This window comes from Pelobates fuscus, chromosome 4, assembly GCF_036172605.1.
Source record: "Pelobates fuscus isolate aPelFus1 chromosome 4, aPelFus1.pri, whole genome shotgun sequence".
NCBI classification, from domain to species: domain Eukaryota; kingdom Metazoa; phylum Chordata; class Amphibia; order Anura; family Pelobatidae; genus Pelobates; species Pelobates fuscus.
This window is the reverse complement of record NC_086320.1, coordinates 332,474,039-332,496,780: the sequence shown is the minus strand read 5'-3', so window position 1 is coordinate 332,496,780 and position 22,742 is coordinate 332,474,039. Positions and strand designations below refer to the sequence as shown.

Here is a 22,742-nt window from a genome sequence, read left to right as displayed (position 1 = left end):
TGAGAGAGAAGATAAAGAAAAATCGTTTTGTTTTTTTAAAAAAATGAGCAGTAACAATGCTATGGTGCGTAGGCGGCAGGTTCACCCCCTTCCCCCCTGCAGACCGACCCTCTCGGCAATTCAAATTGTTTTCTTTAAATATATATTATACATTTAGCATTGTTTTTATTTCTCCTACTCAATGTATTGTGTTCCCTTGTGTTCATTGATTATCTCGGCCTCTGGGAAGATAGTTTTTAAGTACAAAAAGGACAGATGTTATAACAATGGTAGATTGGAGTGAGGGTGGTAAATAGAGATATGAAGTTTTAGGAAAGTAGTTCATTTAATGTTGTGTGGATTTCTACAAGTCATTTTATTTTTCAGATGATACAAACACATATTTGTAAAACATAGGTGATAAGTAAATATAATATTACTCATTCTTGGAACAGTTCCCTTTTAACACTCTGTGTCTAAATTCCAGATGCATCATTCAAAACAAGTTGGGACATAAGTAACATATGTAGCAGCCATTGCTATAAAATGTATTATTATATAAAAAAAATATATATATATATTGTAGCTAAGTAAGCTGTCTTACTTCCACTCGTTGATAAAATGGAGCCGGTTCTGTGATGTATCGTCGAGTGGAACTCCTTTACTGTTGTGAAAATCATTGTCTGAGTTTCCGTCAAATGTGCCACAAAGTCCTAATGTGTTCTTAAAGTCTGAGCTAGGTGCTCGGAGAGTTAGGCTCATGCCCCAGTCACTCACATCAGCCCGGATAAAAGCCCCAGATAAGAATGCGATCTGAAAAAGAAATGTAGCATTATGAATGTGTTGGCCAATAAATACATCTATCTATTTTTATTTAACTACTTCAAAGTCATTCATAACAAGCAGAGCAGGATTAACTATAAGGTGACGCTAGGCTGCTGCATAGGGCCCAGAGTTTAGACAGGGCCCCCAGAACCATGAATATGCTTTGTCCTATTAGAAGAATGATGGTGGGGACCCAAACTGGAAACCTGCCTAGAGTCCCATGGGATCTTAATCCTTCCCTGATATCAAGCATGAATTAAAGGTTTAATAGTGAAAGTGGCTGAGAAACTGTAACTGATTTACTGTAACATTCAGTGCATTATGAAAGTAGAAACTAAGTACTTGAGATGGGCTGCCCAACTGTGGTCTAATTTTTGTTGGATTAAAACTCCCATGATCCTTAGTGAGCCCTGAGAACCCGACATGCAGACAAAAAAAGCAAATAACATTTTATTTGTATAATTAAAATATTAGTCCTCTTTAACATTAGTAATGGCCAAACAGCTGAACAAAGTGTTTCTCACATCACTGATCTTAAAAACTCACAACTTCATGTTGTTGACCTAAAAGAACACTGATGACCAAACTTAGTATGGCACGTTTGCTGTGTACATTTCCACAATGCATTCTGGGAAATGTAACATCAGAATCATCTGCAATGAAAACGTTAGCCATCACAGGAACATAATCTCGGTAATTGATTTTTCTCTTTTATAGAGTAAATGTGGTGCAGCACTCATGTAAAATGACTTCTACCTTAAGCTAGACTGACTGAAATCGAGATGCAAATATATGACCAATAGATCGACAAATAAGTAACTTAACGCTACTTAGAACACTCTACAGCACAATTAAAGTTCTCCTGATACCATAGGTAATGATGATAGATATACTGTGCACCAAAGTATTTACTATATAAAATGAAAAAAAATTCTCCACAGAACTGCAACTATAACCACAATATAAGTCTAAATTGCAAAGCAGAGTTTATCCTGAATTAATTTTGTTTAGCTGGGAAAAAAATATCGTATTTATTCACAACAAACAATGGTTTGTCATTTGTTTACCTTATTTTACACACAGATGGTTTATTTTACATTAAAGCATAGGACGGTACTTGCAATAAGAGCTGGTTTAGTGATTAATGGCAGACAATTGGTTGGATGTGACACAATAAAAGATTAAAAGCCACATTTCGAAATACCCCTTATTTGTTACGATGTGACAAATGTGCATTTGCTGAAACATATATTTGCTTATTTCATGTAACCATGGGCCCTCTTGAGAAGCTTCCAGGAAGGCTCTCCACGGTGACATGCTGAACACATCTGTTTTTTGGCAGTTGGATTAATACTTTCCCACAGGCTATTAAATTAACCCCTTAATAGGTGGAAGTCATGCGTTACATTACAGGGAGCTGCAGGCCCCTCCAGCACTGTACACTGGTAATAAATCACTTGTGGTTACTGCTGAGCTTTATTATATGAAAGTCTTCCTTTTTAATAGCGTACACATTGTTTCTGAGGTCTATTTAGCCTTGGCAGTGGTATATAAACCAGGTTGCACTTGGGCGACTACTGAATTAAATATCCAAGTCAGACAATTTTTTTGGAAAACAGATTTTTACACCCATTTCTTTTTTACATCTTTATTTGTAGTGTGTCCATGACTTAAAAAGCCAGATACACATTATAACAAATGCAAATATGTATATATATTTTTTTCTAAATTTTCAACCAATACTATGCACAACTAGAATGTTTTAATCCTACCGAACCAATAAATGGCTCAACTGCAGAAATGTATGGAATTACGGTACATTTAAAGCCACTGAAACAACGTGTTGAGTACTGACAAATTCTATTGACTGTAATAGTGTGTAAAATGATGTCAGGTTCTATCAATTTCAACAATGTGTTGAATGACTCCTGTTTTTTTTTTTAATCTATTTTAGAAAGCCATGAAATTATTCCAGCCTCTATAAATTGCAACTATGGGTGAAATAAATATATGATCTATTATGTGTAAAAATGGACAGTCCTGATTGGATCTGTGCTGAATTCTGTATCAAAGTATAACATATTTCTTTACTGTTCTATTAATATATTGGTGATATTATAAGCTGCATGGTTTTAAATCTCTGAGTATAAATGATGTAAACCTTGGCATAGGACAAAGAATATAATTAAATCTATGTTTATCATAAACTATTGACATCAGATCTGATGTCATTCTAAGAATTACCAGCTGGTGGCACTGTAGAATTATACTCCTGCTTCATTTAATTAGGGTTAATGAACAGTAACCTACCTAAACCTAGTATATATGTACTATTTCTGTCCATGCATGTGTGCTTATAAATGATGATGTCTACGCATTGGGTATTTATCACTGCATACATGTATATATACTATAAGTAAGTATTTTTTATTTATTTTCTCTATTTCTGAAAATATACATGTGTGGCCTGAAAAGTGGAAATATCTTATATTTAAAAAAAAATGGAAAGGTTATAGTCCTTAAAATAATAAAAATATGAACATTTGAATTTCATGATTTATTCCATCAATATTTTAGTTGTGCATAGCACAACATCAATTAGATTATTGTCCCTTTATGTTGTAATATATATATATATATATATATATATATATATATATATATATATATATATATATATATATACATATATATATATGTATATACATATATATATGTATATATATATATATATATATATATATATATATATATATATATATATATATATATATATATATATATATACAATTACAATAAGAGCACCAGAAGTTTGTAATGAGTTTAAAATAAATAAATAATAATATGGTTCTCCTCACATTTGTCAGAGTCCTTGTCCTGGCTCTGATGTAGATAATACTCATAACATTAATATTCCATCTATATTCATTAATTGATGGTTTCTATAACAAATCAAATATGATAAATACATACAGTGATCTTTCTCCCCAGATAATGTTCAATGATTCTAAAATTGGTGGTTGTTGAATCCTGGGTTTTTACTGACAGATGAGGTTGGGATTCGTGGAGTTGTCCACTACACATATCAAATGTAATGATGTCATCTCCTTCTTTGGCAACAAAGCCACAGTTACAAGAGGCAGGTTGGTGTATGCTTCCACAGTCCCACTGCCGGACATGTACCTCAAAATCACGAGACATACTCTTGTACAGGACAAAGGTCCCCGTGTTGAAATTGTCATAGACTCTGCAGAAGCACAAGATTAAAATTGGGAAAAAATATCTAATTATTTTCTTTACAAGATATCTATATTGGCATAGAGCAGCATGTGTGAGATTAGCCAGACAAGCACATCACAATACCACTACCTAATGCTCAAATGCAATAAACAATACGTAATATAAATGTATATTTGAAATATTACCTTCCATCAAATGTGATTAGATGAGGATCAGTAAAGGAATAGCAGTAGGCAGCAGGGATATCCTTCACTGTAATCTAAGCAAAAAATAACTCAAAATACATAAAATCTTAATTATTACTCAAATTGTCAATCATATCAATTACACGTATTGAACAATAAATAAGATATTAGTACAAAATACTATGCTCATTGCCTCTTAATTAATTCAATGTGTCTACAAAAACAAAAATGTAATAATAGAATTTACTAATAATTGGTCATGTTTGTTTTTCATTTTAGTTTTGAATTCTATTTTTCTACTTTTATTTTGAATACTCTAATATTTCACCAAATCTGAATACAGCTCTGAATTTCTACTAGGCCAATTCATTTTTTGTTTAATTATTTGAGATAACAAGAATTGTCAATATAGGCAGAGGGATTCAGGAAGCAAGCAATCTTGGCATTGCAAGAGGTCCTTAATTTTTCCTTTTGTTGGGATACCCTGTTCGATATGGCATTAAGGCATAAAGACAGAAGCAGGAATTCACCACAAGAAGAACGTGACAAGGGACAAGGGAAAACCAACCATAGGGGCAGTAGGAGTCATGTGGTGGACAGAAAAATCCACAATATAACTAGAACCACATAAGGACAGAAGAGGCCACACGAGGGATTGGAGAAAGTCAAATTGTCACGATGGTTAAGAAAACTGAAAAAAATAAAATAAAGAACAGAAGGAAAAGAAATATCAGAATGAAAAGAGGCACTGAGAGTGAAGAATCAGACATTAAAATACAAACACAAAATACCAGTTTGTACAAAAAGTACATAGGAATAGGGACATCAATTAGCTAAAGCCCTGGGAAAACTCTAGAACAGAGGTAGGCAACATTTGGCACTCCAGATATTGTGGACTACAACTCCCATAATGCTCTTGCAGTCATGTAGTCAACAAATCATCAGGGGAAATGTAGTCTTCTGGAGTGTCACAGGTTGCCTATCCCCGTTCTAAAATATCCCCAAAAATAATATTGGACAAACCACTTTTGTGTTTTACCACAAATTATCTTGACAAGTTACACGGCAATGCAATTGAGAATTGTGAGTAAAAAACTAATAAATCTCAGTTTTTACATTCACTATATAAAGATGACTAGCAGAAATGCAGAACAATTAAATAATAGGATGACTAATTCACATTTGGATCTTTGACATGCTGAAGATTGTGAGAGCTCTCCGTGTAAATAAGGTAAACAAATGGTTACTAAGTTATGTATACAAACATATGTACTAAAAGCCGGATCTCAAAAAATAGTTTCCAATGATTTTTGTTCTGCATTTCTCTTGCTCTGGGGATGAAATACATGTATGTATTACATTTATGATACTAACTGATTCACCTGTACAGATTGTGGAGAGTAACCATTCCATAGAAAGTTTGTGCTAACTATTGGATCGACCGAAATGCTGGTAAATTTATCTCCATCAGCTTCGAAATCCATGACAGCAGTGTAGTAAAGCACAGCTTGGCTGCATTTTCCATTTTGGCAGGGGGAATGCCGAAGATCCACTTGACAAGAGGAGAATGCCAAATCTGAGTCATGTTTTTCTTCAGCTGTTGAAAAGAAAATATAAACATGATGTGTTTACTCTAGTTCATATGTTCGAGATAACTGATGTCATGTATACACGAGGGGTAGACACGCTTTCCCACTCCTTTTACTGGGGGACATTATCTCCCATGATGCTCTGCCTATCTCCCATGAAGCTTTGCCAGCATGAAATGAACCACAGATAGTTTCCTATCACTAATAGACCAAATATAATAGAATACCATACCATGTAAAATATCAAAAGTAAATAAATCAGAATGCTTATATAGGTGGCACACAAGGTTCCTTATATTGCAACAGTTATTGCTGTCAGTGGTCAAATAGTTCTGATTTTTTAAAGTCCAGAATTTAAGCATTCGGGCTCAGATTATAGCTGTCCAGCTATGTTTGGTCCTGCTAAAATTTAGATCAAAATCAGGTCCATTCGGGCAAAATCTGGACACTGCAGTTGGAATGCCCATGTATGCAGCCGAATGGTTTTGTCCAATTCGATAAGGGGCCATTCAAATTTTAGTGAAAAACCCCTTGAATATAAATTTTAGCCTTTTCAATGCTATCATTAAGAATTACAAACAAACAAAAAACCATATGAGGTAATTTAGGAAATGATAGCGCATTCCAAAAACACTGTCAGATATGTGAGTTTTAATAAACTACTAAATACATTACATTCCTGAATGCAAGAAAATGGATCAGAATCTCATACCATCACTGATAGCGTGGAACTTCAGTGTGATTTTACAGTCATTCTGCAGTTCACTGGCATCTGTGCAGGAGACTGGCACTGTGCTCTCTACTGTCAAACGGTAGCCTCTTCCATCTTCTAATATGGTGAGAGCTTCAGGATTGAGCTAGGGTAAAAAGACATGCAATATCTCATGATAATTTATCAACATATATATTGTAAAATAGCTAACCTGCAGTAAGCTTATTATTCTAGACTCTTGGGAGATCTGTTCCAGTGGGTCTAAATCATGGCTAGGCAAGTCACATTTTCTTCTCAAACACTCTCAATTTCAATAAATAATCATTTTAGTGTATTATTAATAGATTGTGCACAACAACAACAACAAAAATGTTTCAGCCGAACCACTGTGGGGATGACCAAATTTAGACTATATCACAGTTCAAATTTCTCATCTCAATTTCATTAATGAAAAAAAGATCTGGGAAAACAAACCAGATAGACCAAAAGAGTGTGAAAATGGGCCAATCCGTGTACTGAAAAATATATACGTAATATATATATATGTATTTACAGTATTTTGCAGTACACTGCCATTTAGTTCACAGATCAAGTGGGAAAAAGCAACAAATGTAGGGAAAAAGGAGGAGTAGTAATACAAATTATATTATATATTATATTTGTTTAACATATAATATATAAATATAGGTTTTAATCTTACTGCTCCTTATTCTTTCACTCTAATGGGCAGAATTGTGTTGAACTGGCAACTAAACTGAAACCTTAAAGGACCACTCTAGGCACCCAGACCACTTCAGCTTAATGAAGTGGTCTGGGTGCCAGGTCCCTCTAGGATTAACCTTTTTTTTTATAAACATAGCAGTTTCAGAGAAACTGCTATGTTTATAATAGGGTTAATCCAGCCTCCAAATCCTCTAGTGGCTGTCTCACTGACAGCCGCTAGAGGTGCTTGCGTGATTCTCACTGTGAAAATCACAGTGAGAGCACGCAAGCGTCCATAGGAAAGCATTGTAAATGCTTTCCTATGAGACCGGCTGAATGCGCGCGCAGCTCTTGCCGCGCATGTGCATTCAGCCGAAAGGGAGGATCGGAGGCGGAGAGGAGGAGGAGAGCTCCCCGCCCGGCGCTGGAATAAAGGTAAGTTTTAACCCCTTCCTCACCATCCAGCCCGGCGGGAGGGGGTCCCTGAGGGTGGGGGCACCCTGAGGCCACTATAGTGCCAGGAAAACGAGTATGTTTGCACTATAGTGGTCCTTTAAGGCACTCACAGGCAAGCTGGAAAATACAATCTAATTTGCTATCTTGGTTTATTTTTTATAATTTAAGGGATTATTTACTAAACACCAAAATGAAGATAGCTGAAATCGAGTTGTGCAATCTTGGTTTAGCTATTTTTCCCTGAATTTTGAAATTCCGATATAAAAAATAAATTGGTGTCAAATGTATCTCCTTGTTTGTGAATTCATCACAATTTCCAAGTTAGTGACTAAAACCCTTAAACCTGCATTTGCAGGGACCACTGTTACAGCGCTGTAGTGGCTGCGCACTGTATATCTTGGCAATTCTCCATGCAAAAGGAATGCATCTTTAACTAGGTCATAACTCAAGTACAAAGGCTGTATTCAAAAACGTGTCGTTTAGTAATAATAGGCTGTAAAAGTTTATTCAACAATGTACCTTAATGCCAGCGAAAAATTCCTTGCTTTCTAATGTACGGCTGTGAACATCTGGTTGCTCGAGGAAAAAGCTGGAAACTTGACAGAATATCTGTTCGATAAAATAAATGTACATGCATATTCATAGGCATTCTTTTAGGGCATTATACATTCATTATACCCTAGTCTTACCTGGAAAAGCATAGCATATTGCCAGGAGAATGTACTTGCTACTCAGAAATGTGTTAAGTGGATCTGTCATAAAACGTACTGAACAGCTAACAATTAAATTGTAAAATAATGTGCTGGCAGAATTTCAAGTTAGTTTGCTGTTTCGTTTTAAAAGACTTGGAAAATCAAAGATTTCTATTAAATAATATCCCTTCCCACCTGCTCATCATACACAGTTCTGCGTACGATATTGCCGTGTTTGCTGTGGATTTATTAAGATAGAATTCTTCTATAGGTAGTTCTCTTGTCAACCTTTCCAGCAAATACATGGACTGCAGTTGTTGTTATCATAACTGACTTGTGGTCTGTCAGAGGAAGATCTGCAATATATTTCTGAATGAATATGGTTGCCGAAAATTAAGTTTGAGAAAATATTTGGGTATTTTGTCAAATGATGTGAAACATTCTCCCATCAACTGAACATAGGCAGTGACACCAATGACTTGTAGACCTGTGTACAGACAGACAATTCAGCTCATCCCAACCACTTTTTCCTAAATTAAAAAACATTTCCAGAGAGACAAAGTTCGGTCATGCTCTGGCTTAGTTTGCCTTTGCTGATTTCATTTTTAACAGCCCTCTCCCCCACTTTCATTAAGGTGGGGAGTTGGCATGTTTTCTTTTTTTTTTTTTTTTTTTAATTGGGGTAGCTTGGGGAATGGCTTAGACAGAAGAAAATACGCCTTCTGAAGTGGCCCAGTCAGAGTCCTGACCTCAACCCGATTGAGATGCTGTGGCATGACCTCAAGAAAGCGATTCACACCAGACATCCCAAGAATATTGCTGAACTGAAACAGTTCTGTAAAGAGGAATGGTCAAGAATTACTCCTGACCGTTGTGCACGTCTGATCTGCAACTACAGGAAACGTTTGGTTGAAGTTATTGCTGCCAAAGGAGGTTCAACCAGTTATTAAATCCGAGGGTTCACATACTTTTTCCACCTGCACTGTGAATGTTTACATGTTGTGTTCAATAAAAACATGGCAACATTTCATTCTTTGTGTGTTATTAGTTTAAGCAGACTGTGATTGTCTATTGTTGTGACTTAGATGATGACCAGATCACATTTTATGACCAATTTGTGCAGAAATCCATATCATTCCAAAGGGTTCACATACTTTTTCTTGCAACTGTATATCATATTGTACGTTTTTACGTCCATATGCCCCGACATGACATTTGAATTCTGACTGCATTTCGTATTAGTAAATCTATAAATAGCCAATCTATAAATAGCCAACATTCGTGTTTAGTCAATAACCCTGAATTTCCCACCCTATTTAATAGAGCCCCATGGTGACTCTGGGGACACTATGTTTCCTAATTGATAGCTCCACTATGGGGATACAGAGCTGTGGACAGTATTCTGTCCAACTCCAGTTCTTTAAACAGAAGAAAACACTCAGTGCCTTAATTAATTGTGACTGGGTAGCAATAGCTGCATAGCTGCTAGTCTTTTAATACACCGAGCAGTCACTGTCTGCTTGCTGGTTAGCAGACATGCCACCACTTGCAGCATGGTGAGTGGGGGCTCGGGGGAGATAATAAAACTTCCTTGTACTAATGTAGGGGTCATAGTGACCCCTAGAGACAGTTTTTAACTATTCTCATGCTGCTGCTAGTCCATTGGCCATTTCAGTTGAGTCTTGATTAGGTCATATGTATGCTTGGTGTATAGATTTTTGGCTGATTTGCTGATCTCTCAAAATTCAGATGAATCAAGATTCTTACGAAAATAAATCTCCAAGTCTAATGGCACATTGATGTATTATGAACACACGCAACTGTTGTTAATAACAGTCAACTTACAATTACATAACCTGACTCATAATATTTAGGAATCTGTGAGCAACAATTCAACATAACCAGATGTTCATTTGTATTTCAATGGAAATGCATCATAGACATTCTGTGATGTGATTTTTGGCCACCCCTGTCCTGGAAAGAAACACAAATGTGGCAAGCTTTAGAGGCATTCTCATCAAAGGCTGAACTAGCATTCAGCTGTTGTGTTGTCTTCCAGATTAACTTATTTCTCCAAAGATTAATAACTAAATGACAATGCAATTGTAAGTTAAAATCCAATCTATTATAATATATCAAGAAAATGCTGTGTAGCATGACCTCACTGAAGGGTGTGTATCCTAAAAACTGTCATCATGCATAATCTCAAATTTACTTTTTACGATAAAAAAAGTTTGAAATCTGAATTATACAGTGCACATTTTGAGATCTTACAAAATATAGTTGCATGGCTTACCCGGTCTCCCAGTCTCACATTAATTCCATCTAATTCTATCAAAGAATATGTCTGAACTAATGCTTCCTGTCTCAGTTCCAGCTTGTCTCCTTTAGATGAAAATCTAGACCATTTAATTACATATCCCAATGAGAGGTTTGTAGCAGGAGCATCAAAGGAACACTTCAGGTTAACACTGGTTCCATCCATCTCAGACACAATTTCCAGGTTTCCTGGTGGCTCTGGTAATAACGTATCTGTGTTTAATTTATCTGAAATTAAAAAAAACAACACAAATAAATAACTATTTTTTTTTCATCAGAACTTCCATCTGTAACCATAAAAGCTAATGTATCCCCAATATTGTGCATACTAGAAACATTGTACAATAAAATGTTATCATAGTAATTTGTATACTTTTTACTTTTTATGGACATAATGTGTATCTAATTTTCATTATCTGCAGTACTGTGCGTGGCATGTTATATACAAACATGCTGATTTGCAGACATTATCAGTATGATGAGAGACGATAAGTAAAATAAATGTCAAACTATAACATATGTAAAAACAGTGCTCTTCTTAAAGGTAGGGCAGAGTTGGGTTATGACGATGATTGCCATGGTAGGGTCTGCATGGTTTTCACCCACACAAATGTGTTCTAGGGATACCAATGGTCTGTGGGGGTATGGTAAAAGTAATGCTTTGTAATATTAGTACAGTTAGTGAATCAATCCTTAATTTTTTTTCATTTTGTTATACTCTTATTTTAGAGATTTTAACAGCACCAAATCAAGCAATGATATAAATATCCAATGAATTATAGCTTTAACAAACTTATTAACACTAAGGCAACATTGCTTATTAAACATGCAATTTGCGTAAGAAACATGCTTTTTAGAGTAACACTTGTATTCAGATATAATATAAGATATAAGATCTTTAACACTTACTTATGCACACTCCATTAATATCAGTTTCCTCTGGACCACATTTTGACCGAGCAGTGGTACTGGAAACAACTATAACAAAAACAGCAAAATTGAATGTCCATGCTATAAAAAATATCAACAAACTTCCAGTCATTGACACCCAGGAATGTCTAGTGAAGAAATCTGTTTAAGAAAGTATACGACAAGTTTCATATACGAAGTTCATGTGGTTGAAGTTACATTAACAAACAATACATTGTCAAAAAGTGTAATTCTTTTATTTGTTTTATAAATAGTATAAAGACACTTGACCTAAGAAATATCTGACCAAGGTTGACCTTGCGGAATTTTAATGAACTTCAGTTTTTAGAATGTTAAGATTATGGCATAATATATAACACCAGTGTGAGAGGTTAAAAGGGTCAAAGAAGATTGGTCAGACTCTTTGAAACAGATGGAAAAACACAGTTACAGTTATGATTGGATTTATGTTTTCTGATAGGATCAGAATTTAGAGTAAACTACATGAAATTATACATGTATACTTTTGTATATCGGCAGAACAATTTGGTGGCATAATGACACAAAAATTCTTCCTTTTTTTTTTTTTTTTTTTTTTAGCCCCAATCAATGCAATTTGTGCATCACTGCTGTTAACCATTTGTATTCCCTTACAGTCACAGTCTTCCTATTTTTAAAATGGTACTTCATGTGGGACTGCAAGGCAAGTCACATGGCATGCTACATCTAAACCTGGACCCACAAATGCAACAACTTCACTTTTTTTTTAAATAATCTGTACAGTTCTCAGATTCCTATTCAATGGCGTTATAAATTGGGAGATTCACAGATTTAAGCCATTGTTAGATGTTTCTACCGTCATTAGTAAATGCTTGTGGCAAATAATTCAGGCAATTTTGGTGGTTATGTATGTGGATGGATGGATGCACATCCTAATTTTAGGGTTGGGGTGAATAAAATCTTAATTCTTTTTAGATTATAATCCATTTAGCGGATTAGAAGCATGCATTTTTAGTTTTGTTGTACTGATTGCTCTGACTACTTCTGCTCCATAAAAGTTCTAATAAGATTCACAGCATGGCTTGGGTGGGAGCTCTAGGGTCAGTACATATAGATTCTATGTGATTGGTTGATGTTGTGACTCTGAATTGGCTTCATTTCGCGCATGCTGTTATGCTCACATGACACTTGTGTTATGCTCACATGACAATTGTGTTATGCTTACATAACAATTGTGTTTTTTCTTAAATGCCTTATGTCTGTGCATGAGAGTGTCACAGGTTTTCCAGATAGACAACACAGTTGACTTGACATTAAAATGATCAATATTGATTAATGTAAGCATAACACAATTGTCATGTGAGCATAACATAAGTGTCATGTGAGCATAACACAAGTGTCATGTGAGCATAACAGCATGCGCGAAATGTTTAAATAATTTATAAATAGAAAATTTCAGTGTAAATTGCTTAGATATAGCTTTACTTTGTTCAATTTTCTTTGTGCAAACACATGCATAGCAACAAATGTAAAAGGATTTAATGGATTCAGCGGATTCACTTTCAGTGGTAAAATAAAAACAAAACAAAAAAAACTGACACATAAAAATAGATCTTTACCTTCTGCACAATAACCCATGCATCCTTGGGTAGGTTGCAATAGATAAACAAAGAAATCTCCACAATTTCGGACTGTGACAGGAATGCGAAACAGGCAACAATCCTTTGTACTGCTGAAGAAAAATTGCCATGTGGCACAAGCTGTGAGATGTCTTATCTCCCCAGGTGGAGGAAGAGATTCCGAATCTCTTAAGGACAACCAAACTGGAGCTTGTGTTCCACAGTGATTCATCTATGACAAAGAAAATAAAAACAGTTACATTTCACTTCACTAGTCCTTATATTTGGCTAATGATACTTTTTTCGCCTTTGCTTAAAACCACATAAAGTTAATAAAATATGTATTTTCTACAATTTAACTTCTCACTTATAAATGCTCACTTATATTTACATTTGTTTAACCCCTTTATGATAGAGTCAATAGTACATGTTCTGATCAAAACAAAATGTAAACAAAAACTGGAATTTGCGCTATATGTCTGTCCAACCGTAAGTCACCTCTTTCATATTAAGTGCACCCACACTTATTATATATCATTTTGTTCAGGAGAAACAGGGCTTTAATTTCTTATGAACTATTCATATATGAAACATAATTTATTATGAAAAACATCTGTGAGAAATTAAGATTTAAAAAAAAGAATTGTAGTTCCGCCTGACATTTTAGCTGTAAATTCAAAATACTGTTAGCTTTTACTGCAATAAAATTCACATATTTGTATTCAGCAATGTCTCACGAGTAAAAAAGTACACACCATAAACAGGTTGTATAGTGTTTTGGAAAGTTACAGGGTGAAATATGGCATCATTTCACTTTTCAGTTTTTTCACATTGAAATTTACCAGACTAGTAATGTTACCTTTGAGACCGTATGGTAGCCCAGGAATGAGAATTACCCCCATGATGGCATACCATTTGCAAAAGTAGACAACCCAAGGTATTGCAAGTGGGGTATGTCCAGTCTTTTTTAGTAGTCACTTGCTCAAAAACACTGTCCATTCTCTGTTTGTCTAGAACTTACCAACAATACTCCTATGTGGTCTTCTTGAAAACACCATCTACTTCAAGACTCTTTTAGTAGTGTTACCCCAAGAGGGCACATCTGATTGCTGGTCACAAAGCTGACAGGCGGGTTATTTTTACATTTCATTAAGATTCTGTATCTATGTGATAACACTTGCATCTATGTTAGGTTTAGTAAATAATGTTGAGAAATGTAGATACATTTATTTGAGGATTACTGTAAGGAATATGTCCTTACATACTTTCAAAAAAAAGTTAAATAATGCCTACATCTGTTTGTATAAAAGTATAAATTGCATGCTGAAATGTGTATGCCTAGAAAACAATATAACAATATACTGAGCATTTCATCTAAGTTATTATTTAGTAAATTAACAATATTTACTGTTCATCGGTACAAACCAGAAGCTGCTTGCTTACACACAGCAACACATTCTGCATTGACTATCAGTGTGTTCTCAATGCCACCCTCTGTAAGTATTTCATTGTGTATTTTTTATTTTTATATTTTGCTTTTTTTTATAGAGCATGAGCACAGAATCAAATCAAAACTATTCTAAATTGTCGTGACAAAGAAAAATGTGTAAATGGTTATTTAAAGTATCATTATCAGCATTTATATAACGGTAATACTGGTTAACAGTTTTTCTACAGAGGTATAAAACAGGAGACAACTGAACAAATTATAAAAAGAACTAAGAACCAGAGTGGGCCCTTTTCTCATGAGCTTACAGTCTACTCTAGACAATGAAAGACAACTATCAGGAATTACATCACAAACAATTTCAAGTAGTAAATATGGTAAAAAAAAAAAGGGGGGGGGGGGTGGGGAGAAAAAGAAGAATAGAACCGATGGCAGAAAAGAAAAGCTAAAATTAGCACACCAGAATGTTTTTTTTTTTTTTAAGGGAATTCTAAGTTTAATTAATGATGGGTGAGATTAAAGCCACATCTCCTGAAAGAAAATGGGGGAAGGTACTGAGTATGTCAGCCTTTTAACCTTATATAAACAGTAAAAGATAAGACAATGACAGGGTCACAAGACATACTGTGTGTTATTGTTGCTTTTGTGCGTAGATACTTTTTGAGTATGAAACAGGGTACTGTTTATTTAAATGCTATTAGGATTCAAAACTAATTTGCCTGGGTTTTCTACATGACTACCAACAGGATTCTATTCAACTGGTTTTACCACTGTATCTTCTGCAGTTCTGTTCATCCAAAATAGAGTTCTAACTATGAGGTTCTGAAGAATTTGCATGGATGTCAATAGGTTTGCTAATTTATGCATAGGTTTATTGACATATTCAGTTATGGGACACACAGTAATTCATAACCACAGCTGCTTTTTGTAGTGCAAAGGATCATGAGTGCCATTTAGATATTTATTTGAAAACAGGGTTCTCCCGGCAACCAAGGTTCTGTCCCCAACTGCCACTCAGATGATAAGTAGAATTTCAGCATAATCTACTATTATCCATCCATCTAGTTTTGGGAGGAAATAATAACCTGATAGCACTGCGAAAGAGGTGGGTTGGGGTGTTAGTGATTGTAGAAGATCTTGGTGAAAAAAAGATGGATGTATAGTCACGCTGGAGCATAGTGGGAGAAAAAAGAATGGGGGAGATACATGAGGAAGGATTTGGAGAGAGTGAGACACGTGTTGGAAGAAGCTGAATTGGGGCAAAATATTGAGGGTATCGGGAAAAAAACATGAGTGCAAGGGAAAAGAGAGAGGCATAAGGATAGAAATAAAACAAAGCGGGAAAAGTGGAAGAACAAGGGAAGGGTTATGGAGAAAGACACAGAAGAAGACAAATTGTAGAGAGAAATAATTGGATACTGGAGATAAAAGTGAGGTAATATTTGCAATTATGTTCTGACATGGATTGGAAGAGAATAATAAAAATGAGATAGAAGCTAAGGAGAAACCAGGTGTGCGTGCGGGGGGAACGTCATATACCCTATAAAATCATACTAGTCTCTTTATTTGTGACAATAGTATCACTAACACATTACTTCCTAGACTTCAAGGGATACTGAAGCACTACAAGCCCATGGTCTATATTGCTACACAGCATTCTGCATCCTAACCTTGGGAACTGGAACAATTAGATCATAAAGGTTCCAGCTGATAGGACGAAGGTACTTCATCCTCATGTAAAAAGGGCTATTTTTCTAATACAATATCACCCAAAAATGGACTTCCAATGTTTAAATGCCATGTTCTCTCTGACAGCTTCGGTAAAATATATTTCTTTAGAGATGGAATACCAAAACTTAGTACAGAAGTGATCTCTATTGAAAGAAAAAAAGAGGCAGCCCTTTACTTGGCATGGAGCCAAATGTACATGGGAACCTCTCTAAAGAACAGAGTTAAAACGGATATCAAAGGCTTATTTCTCTATTTACATACACAGTTCTCTCCCTTTGTTAAATGTAATTATTGCAGGAATCATCCTTATCGTACATTGAAACATTCCTAAATAGGGATTGCATTACGATTCACTGTATTTAAATCCATCAGTTAATCCATTGATATAAATGAATTAATAGTTTGTGCCTTTGATCTGCAGAATCCCTTGTATGTGCGTAAGTTATAAGTGAATAGGTTGGAAAAAGACAGCAAGGCCATTAAGTCCAATATTGCTACTGCTACTGATCTAAAAGACATAAAAAAGAAACGTGATTGATTCAACTTTCAATGAGACTTCTGAGAGGGGTAGTACATCTTTTTAATTCAAACAACTGGACAAACAAGCTACTGTTAGCAATAATGTGTAAATGAATAAAGGAATCAATTTTAATTTATTTTTTAATGTATTTTTTGGATCTAGCTGCCCAAGGTATTTTGGTACTGGGATTTCCTTCCTACATGAAACGTACCTTACTTACCTGTGTTCATAGGACAACCTTCCTCATTCATTTATCATTTTTTTCTATTTATTCAGACTTTAAAGAAGTAAGACACAGATAAGATTAAAAATTATAAAGAGATACAAAAAGTGGGAGACAGAATAGAAGATTCATCAGCAAGTAGTTCCAGGTGGGGGAGAAGAAAAATAAATATGGGGTGTGAGCAAAAGGGGGAATAAAGAGATATAGGGATGGACTGTGACAGGGAGGGAAGACGAAAAGATTTAATAGAGTAATTATCTAAAAATCTTATCAGAGTGTTTCCGACACTTTTTTTTTTTAAATTCTTTATTTTATTTGTGCATGGAAATTCACATATAGCACACCGTGCCACAATAGTCAGGGTATGCAGAGTTGAACAAAGGTTTACATCAATTAGGCATGGAAAAACTTTGCACATTTTAACATTTTTAATGCTTAACATCGAGTTATATCTAGGCTGACTGTTAATAAAAGTAAAAAACTGAATTAGTGTAATACAGGTTATAATGGTAATAGAGAACATTGCAGGCTAGTTGTTCAAGCTGATGTTACTATGTAATAGACATGCTAGTGATTAGCTGTATCTGGCTAAACATGCTGAATAGATCAATCTAAGCTTAAATATGCGATATATGCTAGTATCTGAGTTTCACGGGCTAAGAAGCACAATTTTATAATGTGGTCAGGCTTGGATCACTAAAGCGTTAGCAGGAAAAGTTAAATTTGCATGCAAGCAAGCGGAATTACACATAGTAACTGCCAGTATTAAAAGTGAGTTTCTGGTTTATACAGGCTTATGTGGTTGTGTCATGTTATCAGGAATATTTCACTGTGGATATTAGGTGTTAGCACTGTTTTGTCAGGTATGTTATGAGTGAGGTTTTGGGGTCAGAGCTGTGCCTATGTCAGGTTGTTATAGCCACTGGGTGTGTAGAAAGAGTGTTGGCAGAGGGTAGTGTGGGTTGTCAGGGTGGTCGCAGCAACATAATGTATGGGAGAGTGGTATAAAAACATGTTAGTAATCATGGAAACAGAACGAAAGTCATTTTGATTTTTGTATGCTATTGGTTCTGTTGTGTTGCCGCGGAAGTTCGTGGGTCCCTTAGCCAATTCCCGTTGTGGGGAAGTTCCATGCTGGGTCATTGAGCCGATGTTTCTTCGGGGCTGCAAGTTGCACCTCTTCCAGGGTGTTCCGCTGCCTGAATGTCCCTCCATCGCTAATCCGTGAGGTGGACCTCCATGTCATGCTTCTGTTAGTTGTAGAAGCTGCAGAGTGTGGAGGTACGCCTTGCTAGCCCCAGGTTCTATAGGTGTATATGTTTGTTGGGTTTGCTTGACGCTCCATCTCCTGTGTGTTTGGTATTGAGTGTCGGCACCCATGCCATGCGGTTCCCCCGCCCGCCTCTGTGGTCGCTGGTGCCTGTTGTGCTGGGCGGCATTTTTGTGGATTCGAGGTAGGGGCCCATAGCAGCAGTGCCGGGTTACCGGGTGAATCCATGTGGCCACCGTTTTCACCGCTTGTCTTCGGGTTAGGCCCTGGGTGCAGAGTATCGTCCAGAAGCTCTGGCACTGCTGATCAAAAGCCTCCAGGGGCCCTGGTGCTTGCTTGTTGCTTGTGCCCATTGCTGTGGGTTGATGCTGGGCCGCCATCTTGGGTGCGTGCTTTAGTTCCCAGATAGGCTCCGGGTTTCCGGCCAGCGGGGACCGGGATGACCCCCACCGGTCCAAGGGGGGGGGGGGCAGGAACAGTGTGGGTCTGCTGGACGTGCCGGTCAGCAGGGAAGTCGGCCGCTCCTCCCCCTCCTAGCCGTCTACAGGCCCCAACGTGTAGCCGCGGTTTTCGGTGCCATGGGCCTTCGGGAAAGGTATCTGCCATGGCGTCGTAGTGTCCCCGGTTAATTTTAGCCTAGTGTGGCGTCAGTCGCTTGGAAATTCCCGGGGTTATTCCCCAAAAGGCTAGTCCCTCGAGCGGGAGCTCATGCAGCGCACGTCCGCTCAGCTCCGAGTTCAAGCTCCGCCCCCTAAACAGAATATAATTTAAAGATTGTTTGGTCCCAAAGTACCTTGAGGAGAACAGAAACCCATACTTCACTGCAGATGAGAGAAATCTTCTGTTATTATTCAAATGTGCCAGATTTCAAGTTTCTGATCTTTGGGAGAGCTGGAGAGGATCCTTTCTCTAGGTCCCATTGGGGATTCTGTTATTGGGGGTCGTGTGACTGCGGTCATCTTCATGCCCTTCTGTACACGCTGTTTAGTGATGCTGGGTGCTGGAGTGACATCACAACCTGGCTCTTGGCATCATCGCAGGTGGCATGCTTGATATATTCCTCAGGATCAAAAGATGCTCAGCAGCCACAATCCAAACCCCAAAGGAAAAAGCAGTGTGTCCCCCCCCCAAATAAACGAAAACAGTCTGCTCGTGTGGACGGCGCCATCTTGTGTTAGAAAATGTTGCCGACACTTTTACGCCTAATTTGGGGCGAATGCTTGGTGCCATTTATTAATGGTCAGACTTTTGTTTTATCTTGTCGCTTATTTCATGACCAAACCATTGATAAAAGATAAATAGAAACATAGAAACATAGAATGTGACGGCAGATAAGAACCATTCGGCCCATCTAGTCTGCCCAATTTTCTAAATACTTTCATTAGTCCCTGCCCTAAGCTTATAGCTAGGATAGCCTTATGCCTATCCCACGCATGCTTAAACTCCTTTACTGTGTTAACCTCTACCACTTCAGCTGGAAGGCTATTCCATGCATCCACTACCCTCTCAGTAAAGTAATACTTCCTGATATTATTTTTAAACCTTTGTCCCTCTAATTTAAGACTATGTCCTTTTGTTGTGGTAGTTTTTCTTCTTTTAAATATAGTCTCCTCCTTTACTGTGTTGAATATATATATAAAAATGGGACAGCATTAATCTGCATGGGATGGTTATTTATTGTTCTTACCATAAGAATCTTTACTGACTAACATCGTGATTCATTTTCCCTTCTCTAAATTGTAAATTAACGAGTGCAAACAGCACAAAAACATAGGACTGATAGACTAATAAACATCAATGGCTGTATTCTCTAAGAAGCATTCGGGTTTACTCCACTCACATCAATATCTATTCCTCCATTGATGTCTATGGGAATTTACTATTGAGTAAGCAGGGCGATTTCTTTCTCTGCTAAGAGAATCAAGCCCTAAATTTGCAGGATCTACATGTCCATCCTAAGCTCATAAGTTTACTAAGTTTACTAAGTGCCTGAAGATATTGTTCCATGGAAATTTAATAGATAAAAATTACAAGACAAGCTGGTTTTATTGTGCAAAAATCTAAAATTACATGTGAGGTGTAAAGTTGTGGGATTAAGGGGGTATATTGGGTTGGCGTCCAATATTGCTGGCATAATAGAGATTTCTATGAATTTGTTTTCCATTGTTTCCCCCTTAAACCTGACCTTTATCCCCATATTATATTATGTTTCTCTTTCTCTTGCACTCAAATAATATAATGTTTACAAATGATGGGCTAGATTCCAGAACAAGATTATCTCTGGTAACTGAACAGCTGCTTTCCCATAGATGTCAATGAAATAACTAGTATTTAGTTACCAGCGTTAAGTTTATCTCTTCTAGTAGAATTTAGACCTATAGTGTTATTACACCTAGCAATCCATTTGATATATAATCTACAATAACATATTTACATTTTTACACCATGACATTTTGTTTGGAAGTGTTTTTAAACAGGACATTCACTACCTCTTGCTTAGGTAATTAAAGCTTGTCCTTTTGAATGTACTCTTACGTCTAAACCACATGGAATATATTGATGCTTTATATATAATAATATAAATGTAAGCTTTTTTTTAAATAACACATTTAAACAAAATGTCTTTGGAAAACCAAGTGCTAATATTTAGAATCAAAATCAATTGCACCAATACCTCCACGCACTTGGTAGGCATCTCAGCTGGTTTATCAAATATCATAAAGCGGTACCATCCTGGAGCCAAGGAGTGGTCACAAATCAAATCGTGAATGGCAGATTGCTGAAGTTTCATGGAATCAAAGTCTAGACTTCGGTATGGATTCTGCAGAATCTGGTGTCCACTCGAAGAGCACTCTGGAGCTGTCAAGACAAATAACATGTTGGAATTACTAGCTGAGGTCTTAGTCTGAAAACAGAAGCTTAATAGAATATGAAAGAATATCAAAATAATTAAATCATTTAAATACAAAAATGCCACTGCGACCTCTTGATATCTATTATGCGTTTACTATTTCTGTTTTTGTTGAGTGCTCCTGCCTTATCTTGCTGTTTGCTTGGAAACCTTTGTGTCTTGGTTTATTCACAACATGATCGGGACCTGCAAGTCCCACCATATACATTTTTTTTAAACGTTTTCTATCAATAAATAAGATATTTACAAAAAACATTTCACTGCAAACACATTCAAGTGTACATATTATTTTTATACTCATCAACGGCTGCAATTATGGGTAATTAATGACCATGTTATGCAAATTCACAAGTTACTGAAGTTGTACGCATTATATGTCTGTAAGATAAGATGAAACTTTAATGTTGCATCTCCACTCCTTGTGAGCTCCTGTTCTTTTTTAATGTTCAGTTGCAAGATGTTAATAAAGATTGTGAGGACAGCATTCTCTATCCAGGTTCTTAAGACTTGTACTAGTTTAAGGCTGGAGGTACATATATCTGTATTATTATTACAAATATTATTTTTAAGTTAGTGCTATACAATGGCTAAATTATTGTCATCACATAATGCATATCAGAGCGCAATAAGAATCCCCACATTTAATTTCCCTTTGTGCTACTTCATTGGAACCAATGTGCTTTGTCCATACTGTTCCCCTAATCCTGATGAATGGTTTTACCTTCACAGTTTATGTTACCTTGTTCTTTTGTTTTCTTCTTATGCTCTGCTCTCGTGTACTGTACAATCCTGTAGATCTGACCTTGGTTATGTACTTCTCTCTAATTCCCTAACATTTAGCCAGTTTACAAAATCCAGCCCATATGGCCAATGCAAACTGAGGGCTCAACCTCAGGGACAGATGGTTGCCCAGTGCTGGGTTCCTGAGAGGCCCTGTGCATCACAGACTCCTATCCGTTCTTGGCAATTTTTAGACTCGGATTTTGAGGTATCTTTGAGTAATAGTGATAATATAAAACTAATTAGATATGAATACAAAACACAATCATCAAGCGAAGGATAATTAGAGAAATAAAACTAAAAAATACTAAAGAAAATTAAGAAACAGCAGTCATGGGTCAATGACATTAAATACCATATCTATCAACTATTTGCTGGAAGAGATAAATCAATACAAATTATTGAACCTGAAGAAGCAGAAAGAAACAAAGATACAATAAAAATGGCTGAGTGACTAAGACTCAAAGAGGATGGTGTGGTACACAAATAGTTTTCAGAGTGCTTAGAATGGGTCCTCAATTGATTTTATAACATTATCATTAGTTAAATAGGTTCTTACCCACTTTCAGACACGTATAAATGATCAGCAAGGCCATCCCATGACAAAAGATGAATATCTCTCATCAAGGCACA

The 22,742-nt window shown here is 36.3% G+C and overlaps 1 protein-coding gene across 1 annotated transcript in view; it reads right to left on the bottom strand.

Moving 5' to 3' along the window:
* The window catches only part of VWDE (von Willebrand factor D and EGF domains), a 103,580-nt gene that overhangs the window by 66,240 nt on the left and 14,598 nt on the right, over positions 1 to 22,742 (bottom strand). The window contains exons 2-11 of the mRNA XM_063452412.1: positions 21,093 to 21,277; positions 13,228 to 13,459; positions 11,609 to 11,677; positions 10,677 to 10,927; positions 8,208 to 8,297; positions 6,531 to 6,675; positions 5,612 to 5,826; positions 4,230 to 4,303; positions 3,778 to 4,051; positions 584 to 792 (exon numbers count right to left, since the gene is read on the bottom strand). Of these exons, the coding sequence (XP_063308482.1) occupies positions 584 to 792; positions 3,778 to 4,051; positions 4,230 to 4,303; positions 5,612 to 5,826; positions 6,531 to 6,675; positions 8,208 to 8,297; positions 10,677 to 10,927; positions 11,609 to 11,677; positions 13,228 to 13,459; positions 21,093 to 21,277 (1,744 nt within the window). The remainder of the gene's footprint in view (positions 1 to 583; positions 793 to 3,777; positions 4,052 to 4,229; positions 4,304 to 5,611; positions 5,827 to 6,530; positions 6,676 to 8,207; positions 8,298 to 10,676; positions 10,928 to 11,608; positions 11,678 to 13,227; positions 13,460 to 21,092; positions 21,278 to 22,742) is intronic.